Source organism: Lagopus muta, chromosome 1 (assembly GCF_023343835.1).
Source record: "Lagopus muta isolate bLagMut1 chromosome 1, bLagMut1 primary, whole genome shotgun sequence".
In the NCBI taxonomy this organism is placed as follows: domain Eukaryota; kingdom Metazoa; phylum Chordata; class Aves; order Galliformes; family Phasianidae; genus Lagopus; species Lagopus muta.
The window spans coordinates 42664036-42679248 of NC_064433.1; the positions used below are offsets into that span (position 1 = coordinate 42664036).

General features: G+C 35.7%; 2 protein-coding genes across 3 annotated transcripts in view; one reads left to right on the plus strand and one right to left on the minus strand.

The window, feature by feature from the left end:
• Positions 1-15213, plus strand: part of TMTC3 (transmembrane O-mannosyltransferase targeting cadherins 3) — a 1052995-nt gene that overhangs the window by 476239 nt on the left and 561543 nt on the right. The window lies entirely within an intron of this gene.
• POC1B (POC1 centriolar protein B) overlaps positions 1-15213 on the minus strand; it is a 41832-nt gene that overhangs the window by 5053 nt on the left and 21566 nt on the right. Inside the window, exons 10-11 of one of the 2 annotated variants that reach the window (XR_007374731.1) lie at positions 13541-13627; positions 7902-8012 (exon numbers count right to left, since the gene is read on the minus strand). Coding sequence is in view for 1 of the 2 variants with exons in the window: in XM_048934645.1 (XP_048790602.1) it covers positions 13541-13627 (87 nt within the window). In the remaining variant the exon portion in view is untranslated. The remainder of the gene's footprint in view (positions 1-7901; positions 8013-13540; positions 13628-15213) is intronic. The other variant, XM_048934645.1, reaches the window with a different exon arrangement.

A 15213-nucleotide genomic window follows, 5' to 3' on the forward strand; every position in this document is an offset into this window, starting at 1 on the left:
ATGGTTGTGACTACGTTGAAAAATAGGGTTTTGAGGCTGTCTTGCTCCATTAAACAGTGCTACTGTGTTCTTGGTATCTGTTGGAGTTACTTTTGGAGCAACCTAAGTAACTATATTTAAACACCAGCCAATACTGTTTGGCTTTGGTTATGGCATACTGCTTTGCAAATTCAGTGTCCTAAGGAATAGAATAAAAATATTACAAATATTACAAACATACAAATAATATATACAAACATAAAAATAACACAAATTGCCAGGAATGTTGTAAAAATGCCTTCTAATTAAAAAACAAAACAAAACAAAAACAAAAACGTGATACTCTGTAAAACTTCTGAGCTGCTCCTTATTGTAAGAGAATAAATTTGAATAAGGTAACAATTTAAAATTGTTACTTTGGAGCAAACTCAGAAGAAAATTAAAATCTATACATTGTTTCCATTCATAGCTCTTCAGTAATGAAACAGACTCACATTTGGACAAACTCATGTGAGTTATAAACAAGGAGGAGAAGGAGCAGATTTAATTAATCAATAGGAAGTTATTACCATGACATTACCAAGCGGATGTTCAGTAGAAAATTAAATTCAGCCTATAAATGATGTCATAAGCAGCAAACCATAATTGCTCATCTTTGTTTTCCGTTGAGCAAAATAAGACAAAACTCTGTGGGTGGTACTTAATCCATTTCTGAAAAATCCTTACATGTGATCTGATCATCTCTGCATATTCCAAAATGTTTTCCCACGAAACATTCACAGATCATAGATCTGTGATCATGTATAAGAATAGAATTTGAGCAAAATGCATCCATATATCAAGACGCCTGAGTGGTTTTATTTATAGAGAAAAAAAAATTAGGAGAAAAAAGGTAGGAAATAATACATGTCTATGTCACTCAATTGAAAATCATTAGGCTTCAGCCTTCTAAGAGCTCTTTGAATTCAGAAAATATACACAACAGCTTCCAAATGAATACCCTAATGATCTTATAATTAAGATGGGCTTATATGAAAAAGTGACATTGGTAAGCTTCCTAATGAATCACAAAAATTGGCATGGCCTGCTTTTCAAAAATAATGCTTTAAATTTTGAACACATGGCACATTTGCCAGCTAATACTAAAACATTTCTGATACTGTGATTAAAACAACTACAAACAATTAGTCATAAATAGGGCATTAGAGCTCAAAATAGACCAACAAGCAAAGAGTTGACAGTGCGGTCTCCCATCTCACCATAGCTTGACTTTCTGGGTTTTCTCTTTGTTTGTTTGTTTGTTTTTAATCATGGGAAGTTTCTCAGGAGAAGTAATGATGGTATGGTCATCACTGTTTTTTCCTCCATCTTGTGAACCCACCCCTCAAACTAAAATGTTTCACTGTGGATATGCTGAAGTGAACCATACAAGGGAATGCACGTATGTATGTATGTATCTTTGGCAGGCCATAACTAGAGGCAGATAGTTTCTAGTGCTTTGAAATTATTTTCTGAATGAAGAAATGATCCACAAAAAATAAAGCTCTCTAATCTAGTAGACTAACACCCAGCATGCTAAATCACAATCCGTTTTATCAGTTTCTACTGCAGAAAACTTCCCCTTGGTTTCAGCTGATGACAGCACTCATGGTTTCCTCTCTTCTCTTGCACGCACATGAATCAGCATTAAGCACAGCAAGAACTTGCCATGTGTCAGACTGCAGTTCTCTGCCCGTTGTTATCTGATGTGGTTGTTCTGATATTTTATTTGCAAACTTTAATGGAAGTTTTGTGTTCAGGCAATAATATAAACTATGCAGCTTGTCTTGAAAAAGTTCAACCAAACATTTCTAGTTTGAGCAGAACGCTTTCAGAACAACTCACAATACAGGATTTCACATTTAATTCAAAGGCTTTCATAGTTTCTTATACACCTTAACCTTCTCTAGATCTTAAAAGAATGTCCAATCTAAATGAATCCAAACATATAAATTGAAAATACTTATTGTAAATGCAACTGATCCAATTTGGCAAGCAAATATTCACTCTTCCATGCAAATGCCATCACTACTGGTAGTACGTGGAATCCAGCCATGGCTGCTGGTGCTATCAGGATACAAATTCACAGCTGGCACACCAGGCAAGACTATCCAACTATGTTCCTTAGCAAAACGTGTATTTTCACTGGTAGCATTTTCTTAACCATGAAAACAGCAAATTCCATCTGAAGCCAGCTGAGTTTATAGAGGTCAAGAGGTCAGTACAATACAATAAAAACTACCTGCTAATTTGTTTTTAAAAACATCAATGCAAAATTAGTGGAAATCCTGATGCCCTTACAGGAATGAACTGATTCATCAGATTCATTTTTACCAGGATTACAGTTATGTTAAATTTAGCATTGCTGTAACAGTATAAAAGACTAAACATTTCTGTTCACAGGCTCGACAGACTAAAGTTTTATGTAAATAAATCATATTGTGCATTAGCAGTGTTTTATCAAACATATACTGAAAACTGGCTACATTGTTTTACTATGTCAGCTTTTCCCCAGTAACTTTATTTACCATTGCTGCTGGTCAGAAAAAAAGCTGAAAAACGGTAATTTCACATGTTCAGAATCTAGTAAACGAATCAAATAATTCATTCCATATTCCTTTCTTGTCAAGAGAACATAGAAAAAAAAAAAGCTTTTTTTCCAAAGAAGTACAAAAATTAATTTAAACTGCTCAATAACAGATCATAGCAGTCCATTAATATTTGTGTACATGCAGCTAGAAGCAAATAATATTTCCCTGAGCTTTTCTTAAATTCTTAGATTATCAGTAATACCTAACCTTTAAAAGCAGAAAACATTATTTTTTGAAGTTCCCTTTTTTTTTTTTTTTTTTTTTTTTTTCACTTGATTTTTATTTCTAATGTCGACAATTCCCTGCACAGTCGGATCCACTAAAGGGATCCACAAAAACTTAATAGCTAAGCTGTGTTTCCCTGGATTTGGATAAACCTAACCCTTAACATGAAATTCTCACAGTAGCTAAGTTCTGTAGTAGCTATGCAATTTGCAAAGGGAGAACCACTACCCTTTAAAAATGGTCTAATCAAGGAGCTGGCTGGCATTTAGAGGAAACTGAGGATTGTGCTCCGTAAAATAAGCAATAATACTTACAACAGAAAAATAACGACAATAAAAAGCAATGAACATCCTATGCCAACTAGAGATGGCACCTCTCTGGGCAGGTTGTGCCTGTGCCTCACCACCCTTACTGTGAAAAACTTTCAATTGCATTGAAAGAAAAATATAGAAAGATATCTAGCTGCCACTAACGAAAAACTGCACTGGGATATACAAAAACAACCATGCTAAAAGGCATGTAAACCAGACAAAGGTGTTATATTCCCTTTATTATTTTTATTTGATTCAGGCCAACTGTATGCTTTCAGCAGCACAGGAGAGCTAAACAATGAGTAATCAATTGTATAGTATCAGTTATGACAGGTAGTGGTCTAGTCAGCATGTGGGATGCCACGCACTCTGGAATATGGAAGAAGACACATAACACTGCTGTGTACCACATACTGTACATGAAAGGATGTTAAAATGAAAATAAAAATGAAAGTAGTTAGCACTATAATCCCAGATCAATAGCTAGCATTCCAATCCTAAATGCCAAGTTCCTCTTGGGGAGTTACAGTGCTCACAGATACATAAAAAGTACTGTTGGTTTTCACAACTTAGCAGAATCACACAAATGACCATAAACTATAAATGACAAAATGCAGCAGACTGGGATAACTGATGGCATCAGCAAGAACTCTATAGCCATTAGAATTAAGAGCAATAAAAAGGTCATTTTAGTCCACTCATTTCTGCCTGGCTGTCCCCACACCTCATTTCTACATTTTGAACTTGTTGCAGACTTTAAAGGGTCTGACAGAGGAATATGATAGTGGTATCTTAAAGAACTGATTTCAGATAAGTTTCCTAAGAATAGATTGTGAGCTAAAGGAGAAAAATCAATAAGTACTCCCACTGGGAGAAAGGATCTGGCACAAGTTTACATATTATTGGAGACCAGAGAATGCATACATGAGAAATAGAACTTACAATTACTGCAAAACAAGGGAAAAGCTTCAAATAAAACATTTGCAACATAGATATGTAGGAAGTTGGCATACACTGTTTCTGTCACTCAAAGATTATTTGTACTTTACAAATATCAGAACCAAAAGAAATCCTAGCAATAATACTCCTAATAGCTAGAGATGTTAGAGAGCGATGCAGAATTTTTTTTGAAGTGGTTAATAAGGTAATTTTACCTTCTGTTTAGTCAGAACATGAATGCAGTAATTGCACTTACGGTAAAATACTCTTGATTTCAACCATAATCAGAATAACTGTTAAACAACTTGCACTGCATGCAAATATTTTTAAAGCTTGGGTTACACAGTTTGTACTCAATGGTTTTAAAATAACTTGACAGGTAGGCTAATAGTACTGCTTTTTTTTTTTTTTTGCTTTTATCCTGGAAAAATACCAAGAGAATGGGGAGGCTAACAATCCATCAATATTTAGAAAGGATAAACAGGATAACTGTGCGGTCAGAGGTCACAATTGGCTTGAGAATAATGTCAGGGAAAACAGTGAGAAGTTGATTTACAACATAACTAGCAAATACTTAAGACATAACATAATGCAAATCAATATGATTTGAGAAAGAAAAAAAAAAAAGATGAGAAATGTGAAATTAGCAGATGATGTAAAAGAGATATACTGGAAACTGCTATCTAAAACAGTCAGGGCTGTTTGGCAAACGGATTTCATTGAACCATCCAAATGCAACATCATGTTCAAGGGTAAGATCGCAGAGATGAAGGTGCTATCAAATTATAGACTGGACAGTAGACGTTTTGGAAAAGAATTACAGTATCATAATATGTAACTGATTGAAATGATAAAATCAAATATGATTAGGTTATTGAGTGAAGAACTACAGTAGCCTCAATATAATTTTAGCTACCTGAAAGTAGCTAGAGCAAGAGGTAGTATTATACTGTTACATTACACTGGTAAAAACGTGACAGAAATTCTGTGTCTATACTTCCAAAGCAATGTGTAAGAAATGGCAAAACACCTGTAAGAACAAATAACTGCTTGGAAAAGTAATCTTTTCCATTCAGTATCTGTCTTCATTTCTTGCTATTTAGGTAGAGCCACACAGATGAAAGAAAGCAGGCTGAACCCTCTAAAGCTGCAAAGGAGAACTGAACCCAAGTCACCTACTGCCTCAACAAAAGGAAGCCACCACCATCACCTGCTTTGCTCGTGTCTTCTCCCTGGACAGCATCTTAAGAAAGGTTATGCTCAGAGGTGCCATGTATATAACACATCTGTATGTGTTACAGTACAATCACTTCAGCTGGTCTTTCTTGAGACTAAATACATGGGCTCAACAGACACTCGTTAACTTAAACTGAGTTACAGCCAGCACTAACCTATTTAATATCCACATCATTTTTCCCACTATTTCTTTTGTGCTGATATTAGTGTTTGGATAGCTAAGCAGATCAGGGAATTGACTTGGATGCAACTGAACAAAAACAGTTGTTAAGATAAAATGACTGGGAGATCATCCTTTAGCACTGTTCTACCTAATTTCCGACCTCAAAACTGTTTAAATGGAAGATGAAACCAAAAGATTTTCACACTTTTTTCTGCATCAAACATCTGTTGGATGAGACCTGTATGAAAAACATCTCTGCTCTTGTACTGAATTTTATTTTAAAAGTCTCTGCAAATCCCATTTTAAGCAACTCAGTGTTTCCATCATCTCACATGGAGCAAGAAACTCTCACAGCAAACTAGCAGAAAGTATCCTGTTTAGATATCACTGTAATCTCAGTGATAAATAGAATTTAGTAGCACTCGTTCGAGCCCCGTTATTTAGAAAAATAAGAGATTTAAACACAATTAAAGCATTTCCTTTAGTAACAAACTTGCATTAATCACTTTAATAGCATATTTGTTATAAATACTTAATTTTATATTCAAGATTGCACAACTAATTTGAAAGCACACTGTGCCAAACTTAGATTCCAGTAATACTTAAGAACATAGAGTAAGTCAAGAGCATAGTATCACCTTTTCTGGCATGCTTCATCTGTGGCACAAATTTATTACTCAGTTTAAGATAAACAAAAATAAAACCTTGTAACCTTTTCTAAGGGAATCACACACTATGAATCAAGCCAAACATTCCTTTGTTTCTCTGTCTTAGAAAATGTGGGATCTCAGAATTATTGAAGTGCCATGAATACTAAGAAGTTCAAAACTTAACTTGTGCTAATGAATGAAAAAAAATTATAACAGATGTTTACAGTAGTAGAGCTACTGAATGCTAACTTCATTTACTTCCATTAAGCTAAATGATTCACAAATGGCACTCAGATCAGTAGTAAATCATCATCTAGGTCAGCAGGAAGCTCATTATAGACTGACAATCCAAGTGACAGAGACACTTTTCTGCAAGTGCAATAGTAGTAATTTCCTGTGTGAAAGGCTTGCTTGCTGTTCGTGCATTCCTCAGGGGATAGTTCTTCTCAGAGGATGTTACACTTCCCCAGGAAGAGGAAGGAACCAGTTGTTATTGGATGTGGGGGCTGATAGCTGTCAAGCATTTTCTACATGCCTCAGAATCAGCTGTGAGAACCGTGAATACAGCTTGGATTCCCAGCAGATATGAGGGGGAAACATGACTTTGGCAGACAAGGTCAGAACAGACAAGTACAGTATCTCAGGAAGTTGAAGCAGAAATAATACCTGGAACTTCCAGGCCCCCAGTTCCCAGAAAAGTGCTGATTTGCTAAAAGAACAATATAAAGACGTGGATCAACCTGAAGCATTCCTGAGGCATTGTGCTGTTGCCATGACTAAGACCTCAGACAAAGCAAAATACTGCCAGTTTTCAAAGTCATCTACATCAAGCCCATAACGTCAAAAAATGGTACCAAAAGTCCAGCAACAGCACCTGTAAACAATATCACTGTGGGGCAGTGGCAACATAATTTAACTGCTTTGTGAAAAAAATAAATACTGAAGCTTAATCTTTTACAGTGGAGTGGTGAGGAGGGATTTCTGTTAGGTCCATCTTCTGAACTTCCTGTCCTACTGTAGCTCCCTCCATATGTACAGTGACACTTACAGGACAGTTCACCTGCAGTTAGCCCATGCTTAGTCCAGCATCAGTAGGTTCAGAGCATCCCACCTGTTTTTAATTTAGTGGCAGCACACTAACTTTAGTTTCTTTATTCTGCTGGCTCCTGATTTCAAATCTGGTGCATAAAAAAATTTGATTCAAGAATTATTAGGGAGATGAGACACAGATAGACAAATAAGCAATATAAACTCATAAGCTACATTTCCCTGGGAAAGCAGGTTAAAAAACAGTATAAGAAATATTATATTCTTGCACTCTCTAGTGTTCAGAATTCTGTCTCCAGTGAAAACTCAACTCTCTGAAGCTCCAGTTCACTCAAAGAATATAATGAATCCTATTAGGGAACATCAAGACATATATTATTACCTAATTATGTAGCACATTAGCACATTTCCTGTTCTATCCCTGTAAACCTGCAGTTACATGCTGTGGTAGAATATCACCACTGCAAAATGCAAGGGCCACTTGAATCTTATTCTTCTTTTATTGGGAACACCGACTTCACTATTATGTGTCTTGACCTTTGTTATTTTATGTTATTATTAAATCATGGTTCCTTTAGGATTAAACACACATTTTTTTCTAAACATACCTGCACATCTATGAAGACATTTAAAAGTTTAGAATTTCACTGGTCAATATACCATTTGCTTCATTCTTTTGGCATTTGTGTTGGAAGATTCTTTTAAAGTTTAGTATACTAACCTACATAAAAGCTGCATCTAGCTGTAAAATTCTTGTTTTCTCCTTTCTTCTTCTTCCCTTTGCCTTAACTTATTGAAGAGGGCTGGTGTTTATTTCCATATAAGGATAGAGCTAGGAAAGGATGTAAATCACAATATATTTGAAGTTGTACAGTAAGTAAAACATGCGGTGTTTTTAGGTTTTAAGATAAATTTTCTTTTGTCATTCTCTGTTAGAATTCTAAAGTTGTGTTAAGGCATGCAAGGAAAGTACAATATTCCACGAAGATTTTTCCAAAAGTTGCCATGAAAAGGATAGTTCTGTAAACCTTAATATACACAGAGATGGAAGAACTAGATGCAAATTTTGCATTTGTAATTGCTGACAGACTTCACAACTTACATGGGGTTGTTTATTTTTTGGTCGTACTCAAAATACAGTCATTAAAAATTTTGTCAAAAATACCTAGCCACTGAAATACATACCAAGGAAGGCACGTGTATAGGATAAATTGAGAATATAGATACTTCTTTTTGCATCCAGAGGCCTACTACATATGCAAGACAGCTTAGCTAATAATGTCTGATCTCAAGGAATAAAAATTACACATTCTTATTTGAATATTTTACAAGTTTTGGGGAGAATTTATTTGGTCACTTCCTATATTAAAACACAGCATGTTCCTTTTGTCTCAAACAGGAACAATCTTTCCCCTTCTAATAATTAATCTACAGTCTTAACAATCCATACTGCAATAAATAAAAAGCACATTTTTCTTTCAGCGTTAACCAGTACTGGAAAAGAAAGAACAGCAAACGTCTCACAGCCAGTGCAGACTTTCTGACTTCCACATTACAGTACATTGCTTTGCTTCCTCCAAATCCTGTTTACATGAGCAAGGTCAGGGGATGGAACATTAGAGAGCCTCTACAGTGATTTCCTGCTGCTGTCAGTAAAAACTACTGAGACATCATCAACTTTCACTTGTTCCCAACAGCTTATCAGGGACCGGAGGTTATGAGTGTATTGGCTTACATACCAAAAGAAAAAAAAAAAGGGAAACAAGACCTCCATTTTTTTCCTTTTCAATAGCTCAAAAAACAAAGGCAATGTTAAGAAGCTTGACACACAGAAAAGAGTGGTTGGAAGAGGGGCAGTAATGTTTTCAGGGTCTTCAGTGAGATGGAGATGAAAAAGAACCCACTCACGTAGCCCCAGAAACATTGACCCCAGTTCAGGGAAAGTTTTCACAGTGTAAAAGGTTAGCACATACCTCAGTTTCAATAACTGCAACATATAAACACTCTTAACATCAGAAAAGTCAGGGCATTATGCAAACTAACTACGTAAAATATACAGCTTGTTTGCTTGTTTTTATATACATTTCAGTAACACACGGGAAACAAGTAAATGAATCATCAAATTAGCTAAAAAAATAGCTTAAAAAAGCCATTTTGCTGAAAATACCAGTATATTGACAGGATTTCTTAAAATGTGATTACAGTTCAAAAGAAAGTAGCTCTGTACTGATAATTACATTTAAGTTATTACACTGACACAATGACTACGTTCCCATTTCTATGTTCATGAAGTAAGTTGCTTCAGTTTGGATCATAGATGAAAGCATACTATTCACTATGTTTGAAAATAACTGGCCTTATACCATATAACTTTGTACAAGTATTGAAAAGATGTGCTGCTTGGAGTTTAATAATTTGCGTAGTTGTAAATAATTAACAACTATAGTATGAAGCTGCACCTTAACTATCTAGAGTTGTGCCCAGTTTGGTATTTCTCAGTACAAGACTGTATGTTGACAGATACTGACATTCTGGGCAAATCCAGAGGGAGAAGAGCAAGACAGATAAGAGGCTGAAACACAAGAAATTCAGGGAGAGGCTGAGAACCAGGTTTGCTCAGCTTCAAAGAAGGCAGGCCACATGGAGATCTCACTGCCACCTAAAATATCTAACGGGTGAAAAGTGGAGAAGATTGAGCCAAAAATTTATGAGAAAATCACTGGTGACAGAATTAGGGACAACAGATAAATTGGAACATGGGAAACTCTAGCTACATATTATGACAAATATTTTCACCAGTATAACATCATAGCAAACTGCCTGGATGGGTGGCATGACCTTCATTGTTATGCATACTCACAAAAGAACTGGACCAGGCCCTTCAGAACCTCATCCAAATTACCCTTGCTTTAAGGCAGGGGACAGATGAAATTACTTCAGATGTCCTTTCCAATCTATCTGTACAGAAGGGAGGAAAAGGTATACTTCTCTGCTTCAACAAAACATTACCCAGTTTGGTATAGACGTCCATTCTCTCTGGAGATCATTCAGGGATCTAGGGGAAACTCATCACAGATCCTACACAAGCTTTTCATTTGTTCTAGAGAAGTCTGTCTTTAAATACTTAAGACAGTGATTTGAAAAAAGGCTGGCTACCACCAGTGGCCCAGGGAATTGCCAAAATGTTGTGTAAATTCTCCTTAGGGCCCTGCCATTGAATCACAGAATTGCTCAGGTTGGAAAAGACCTTTAAGATCATCGAGTCCAACCACAACCCATCCGTACTACCTTAACTCTAACAACCCTCCACTAAATCATGTCTCTGAGCACCACATCCAAATGGTTTTTAAACAGATCCAAGGATGCTGACTCAACCACCTCCTTGGGGAGCCTATTGCAGTGCTTAACAACCCTCTCTGTAAATAAGTTTTTCCTGATATCCAACCTAAACCTCCAATTGCACTGATCAAGAATCTTTAAGGATATGTAAGTACAGAGTGTATTTTTTCCTCTCTAAATAAACCAGAATGGATGAAGAATTGCTTAAGCTAAATAAAAATGACTGAAAAAGAATAAAGTAGGTAAATGCCGGTCTTTTGTAAAATAATCTGATAACCTGATCTAAGAACTTCAATTATCAGAAGAGCAAGAGCCTAGAAAAGAGTTCTTCCAGTGAATGTATGACCAAAAACCACAAGTGGATTTGATAAGTCTTGACAAGTTTCCAAAGAAAATAGTATACAGTTATATTATCTTTGATAATTATCAGTAGGAAAAGAGTAACCCAGAGGTTCAGTATGATGTTGTTGGAGGTAACACATCAGGGAAGAAAATGAGCTTCATTACAGGCTGATGACGTCTTCCAATACACAGATACACAAACATTCACACGATGCCAAATAGTATCCAGGAGAGAGAGCTGGCAGTGAAGGTGGGATGGGAAGAAATCCAGTATCTCCCTTCTGCATTTAACTTTTAGAAAGAAAACATGAAGGCTCTACATACTAGGGAAATCGAGATAGCTTCAGATGAAAGCAACCAAGAGATTGGATGGTTCATCCAATGAAGAAATAGGTAATCATTCCACAAACAACAGATGTAGGTAAGGCACACAGATGCTGAACGGAGTGATAACTCAAAAGGTAAGATGACATACAGCAGGGAGGACCAGATAAGGTTGCCAGAGTTTTGCAAAGTATTACTTACTGTGCTGGAGGGGAAAGTTAGCTGAAGAAAAAATACGGAAGATAAAGCAGTTGTCCTTATGTCTGTAGTCTGAATTGCAAGGATGCCGAAAACAACACTAGATAGACAAAATATGCAGACTGAACACTGAGATGCAGAAAGGTGGGAACCAATGCTGAATAGGAGATGAAGATAATGCAAAAACAAAAACATAGTGATTACTGTCTGTCAAAAGAGATGAATATGAATTTTGAAGCAACATTTTTGTAATAAAAAAATGTAAAGCCAACTATACTGAAATGAAGAGAATGCTGTCAGTAGCGAGTCAAGTTAATCCCAGAATGAGTTCTGGGCATAAAATTTTATAAACTGCTTTCCTATTAAATGGATTAAGGAAGGAGATTAAATGATTGGTAGATTTATAGGTACATAACAAAGAATTACAGTGCAGCTGTACATTTGGATTCTGTGATCAGTATCAAGAACAGGAAGTAGTAAACAAGGCATATTTTGAATTGACAATCAATAAATTTTATCCACTGCAATCCTTAATCTGTCAAGCCTCCTAAAGAGACATCTGTGAGTCCGCAAATTACTTTTGACTGAAATTATCTCAGAGATCCATATTGTATTGTGAAATCATAACACATCAACCACAGCAACTTAAAATATATGGAGCTACAGGGTGTTCCAAAAGTAATGCCTCCTATTTTTTTATATTGACCCACAACATCAGAGGTGAATGTTGGTGGTATAGCATTAGAGGTTGAATCTTCCCACCAATATTCCATTACATTTTTTTGCCATATGACAGATGGCAGAAGAAGGGCAGTCTGACAAAGTCATATCTGACACAGAAGTGTGTCTGAAGCAGAGGTGTCACTGAATTCCTCAACACAGAAAAAATTGCACCCATTGACACTCATCCATGCTTGCTAAATTTTTATGGAGACCAAACAGTGGATGTGAGCACAGTGAGGCAGTGGGTGGTGTGTTTCAACAGTGGCAACAGCGATATGAAAGACAAGCCTCATTCTGGATGGCCATGCACAGCTGTCACACCATAAAATGAAGAGCGTGTCAACCAGCTCATCCATGTGAATTGCCTAACGTTGGCGACTACGTTGAAAAATAGTGTTTTGTAGCTGAGAATCTGCTTTATCAAATAGTGTCATTGTGCTCTTTGTATCTGTTGTGGTTTCCACAGAAATAAATAAAAGGCATTACTTTTGGAGTGACCTGAATACCATCTCTCACATTGAATTATTATGTTTATTTGTGTTTGAAGGAAAGGTTTATTTCAGGATGTGAACCTTTAACATGATTTTCACTGAACGACCTTAAAGCATTTTATAAACTATCCTCACAACGTGCCTTTTTGTAAAGCATTCACAGCAAAGGAAAACAGCAGAAACCACACCTGCTGCCCACTCATATGTATTGACCCCTCAGCTACACAAATTCTTGTTATGGTAATTAAAATTGCTCAAGATACAAATCATACCTTCCCATGAACAGATTCAGAACGAAAAGATGTTTTCATTTAAATTCTAGAATAGTATATCTTCTAGGACTTCAAACTAGAAGAGCATATTTCTACTCCCACATGCAAAACTATGGTTAAAACATTTCATCCTTCTCCCTCCCACATGCTCTAACAATGTCATATGAAAAGCTAACACTAGAAGGAACTAATCCTATGTTTCTCTCCTAAAATGTTACATTTTTTTTCTCCCCTGGAAAAACTGGAATTTCTACTGGATTCTCATCAGTGAGGCAACTACTCTATGTTTCTCATTATTTGAAGCTCAGGACAGCTACAAAAATTGTCTAAGAAAAAGCCAGAGATTTTAACAGCAATATCTAGATAGAATTAAGATGGGCTTCTAATTAGAATTTCTGCTTAGAACATTAATGAAATTACTAGTATAATGTGGAAGCTTCACTATTACACCATCTTCTGGTTAGCCTTGGGAACTGTGGAAAAAAAAAGCTTACATTGAGAAGGTGGAATACTGAGCTCTGAACAATCAACAACTTATTAAAACTGCACTTTATTCATACAAAAAAAAAAAATAATCAGTAACATCTTTAGTTAAAGCTAAGCTAGCTAAGCAGTATTATTTTTTCCTTTCTTTCTTTTTTTCTTTCATTCTGGCTCAGAAGGCAACTTACCAGAGTACAAAAAGATGGAGAGGAACTAATCTCTACAACAGGTGGGTCAACTGTTTGTGTATCAGCCACATCAAACGTAGGGTTGACCTGTTGAAAATTAATTACAGTCTTCATTATTTCCAGCAGTACAAGAAGGGAAATAAGACTGAAAGCTTCAGTGAGGAATTGCTATTCGCCACAAGCTAAAAATAAGCCTTAAGAATAAAGGAAGGATGCTAATCCACAACAATATAAAATGCAATCATATAGTACAGAAAGAGAATCCAGACATGCATTTATTAAAGATATCATTTATATTTTATAAACATCTGTTTCCTCAAAACTAGCTCAAACATTCTTAGCTTAAGCAATAGCAGATTTAGTTTCATGATAAATCAAGAAAAAATTAGTTAAAAATACCAGCTTGACATAGATTTACCATGATCAGCTACCTCAAAATCATCCAACTTAAAAAAAAAAAAAATTTAAAAAAAGTGACCAATGCTGCTGCTGAACAATAGGAATTATTCATAAAAATTCCAATCTGCACAACTCATTTGAAAGTGTTTTTGCAAGTTTTGACATGTGCTACTGCTAAGTTACACTGCTTTCTTTTTAATTGACACAGACACTTAAGAATGTATACCGTATCAAAACGTGTTCCATGGAGCAATGAACCATTTTAGGCAGCTGAAACAATGTTAGTTCTGTAGCACAGGGTAGAAATAGAGCGAAGCTAGTCTTATATGGAATACCAAGTTAATGCTGCCAGTAGGTTTTCAGTTCTGGAGCTAGTTTATGTTCTCCGTAACTACAAATAAAGAAACTATAGAAAGCTTTAGCTGTCATATGTTTGCATCACCCATGCTGTCTTCTCTAGTTTGTCCATGGTTCTCCAAATTGTTCCCACTTCACTACAGCTGAAACATACAGACTTAAGAATTATTCTGCAGATTTTTACTTCACCAAAACAGAGACTTGTAGCATGTACACTGCTAGTATACTTACAGCATTCACACTATAACTTACCTTCATGATTATCACAGTTAAAAAACCTTATAGTTCAGCACCACAAAGCTAAAAACCTGCACCATACTAATACAGGATACTCTCTTTGCCCTCGGATAATCTTTTCGCATATGGAAAAATTAGTAAACATATGCATTATAAGAAGGCACAAAGGCCAAATATTTTGTTGGCCAGAAATTGTGCTGCCAGTTATGGAGATTTACAGCCCAATGCATCCAGCTTCTTGTGCTAAATATGTTAAGTGAAAAGGAAGCTTGTTTATTTTGTAAAGACTGAAATAAAGAAGGACTAGATGACTTTCAAAACACCATGAAGTCTGGTGTAGCAAAGAGAAATGAATTTTCCCTTTTTCAACTTTTTATCAGTAGACCAACAGCAGCCTTAGCAGAGGTGGCATTAATTCTATCTATTTCATTCTAAAGTGGATAAAAAATCAAACAAGAAAAGAAACAAAAAATGTTCATCTTTCATAAGAAGACATTGATGCTAAATAAAAAGATAGCAAATTGATAAATTAATAAAGTTAAAAGATAAAGTTCTAAATGACTCATGCAAAACATTTCCTAGAAAAGTGATATAGTTAGCTGTTAAATAGTCTCTCCAAACATACAGAAAAAATTTTGCTTTGAACTTGATTAACACTTGTTTTTTTCATAGACTGGAAT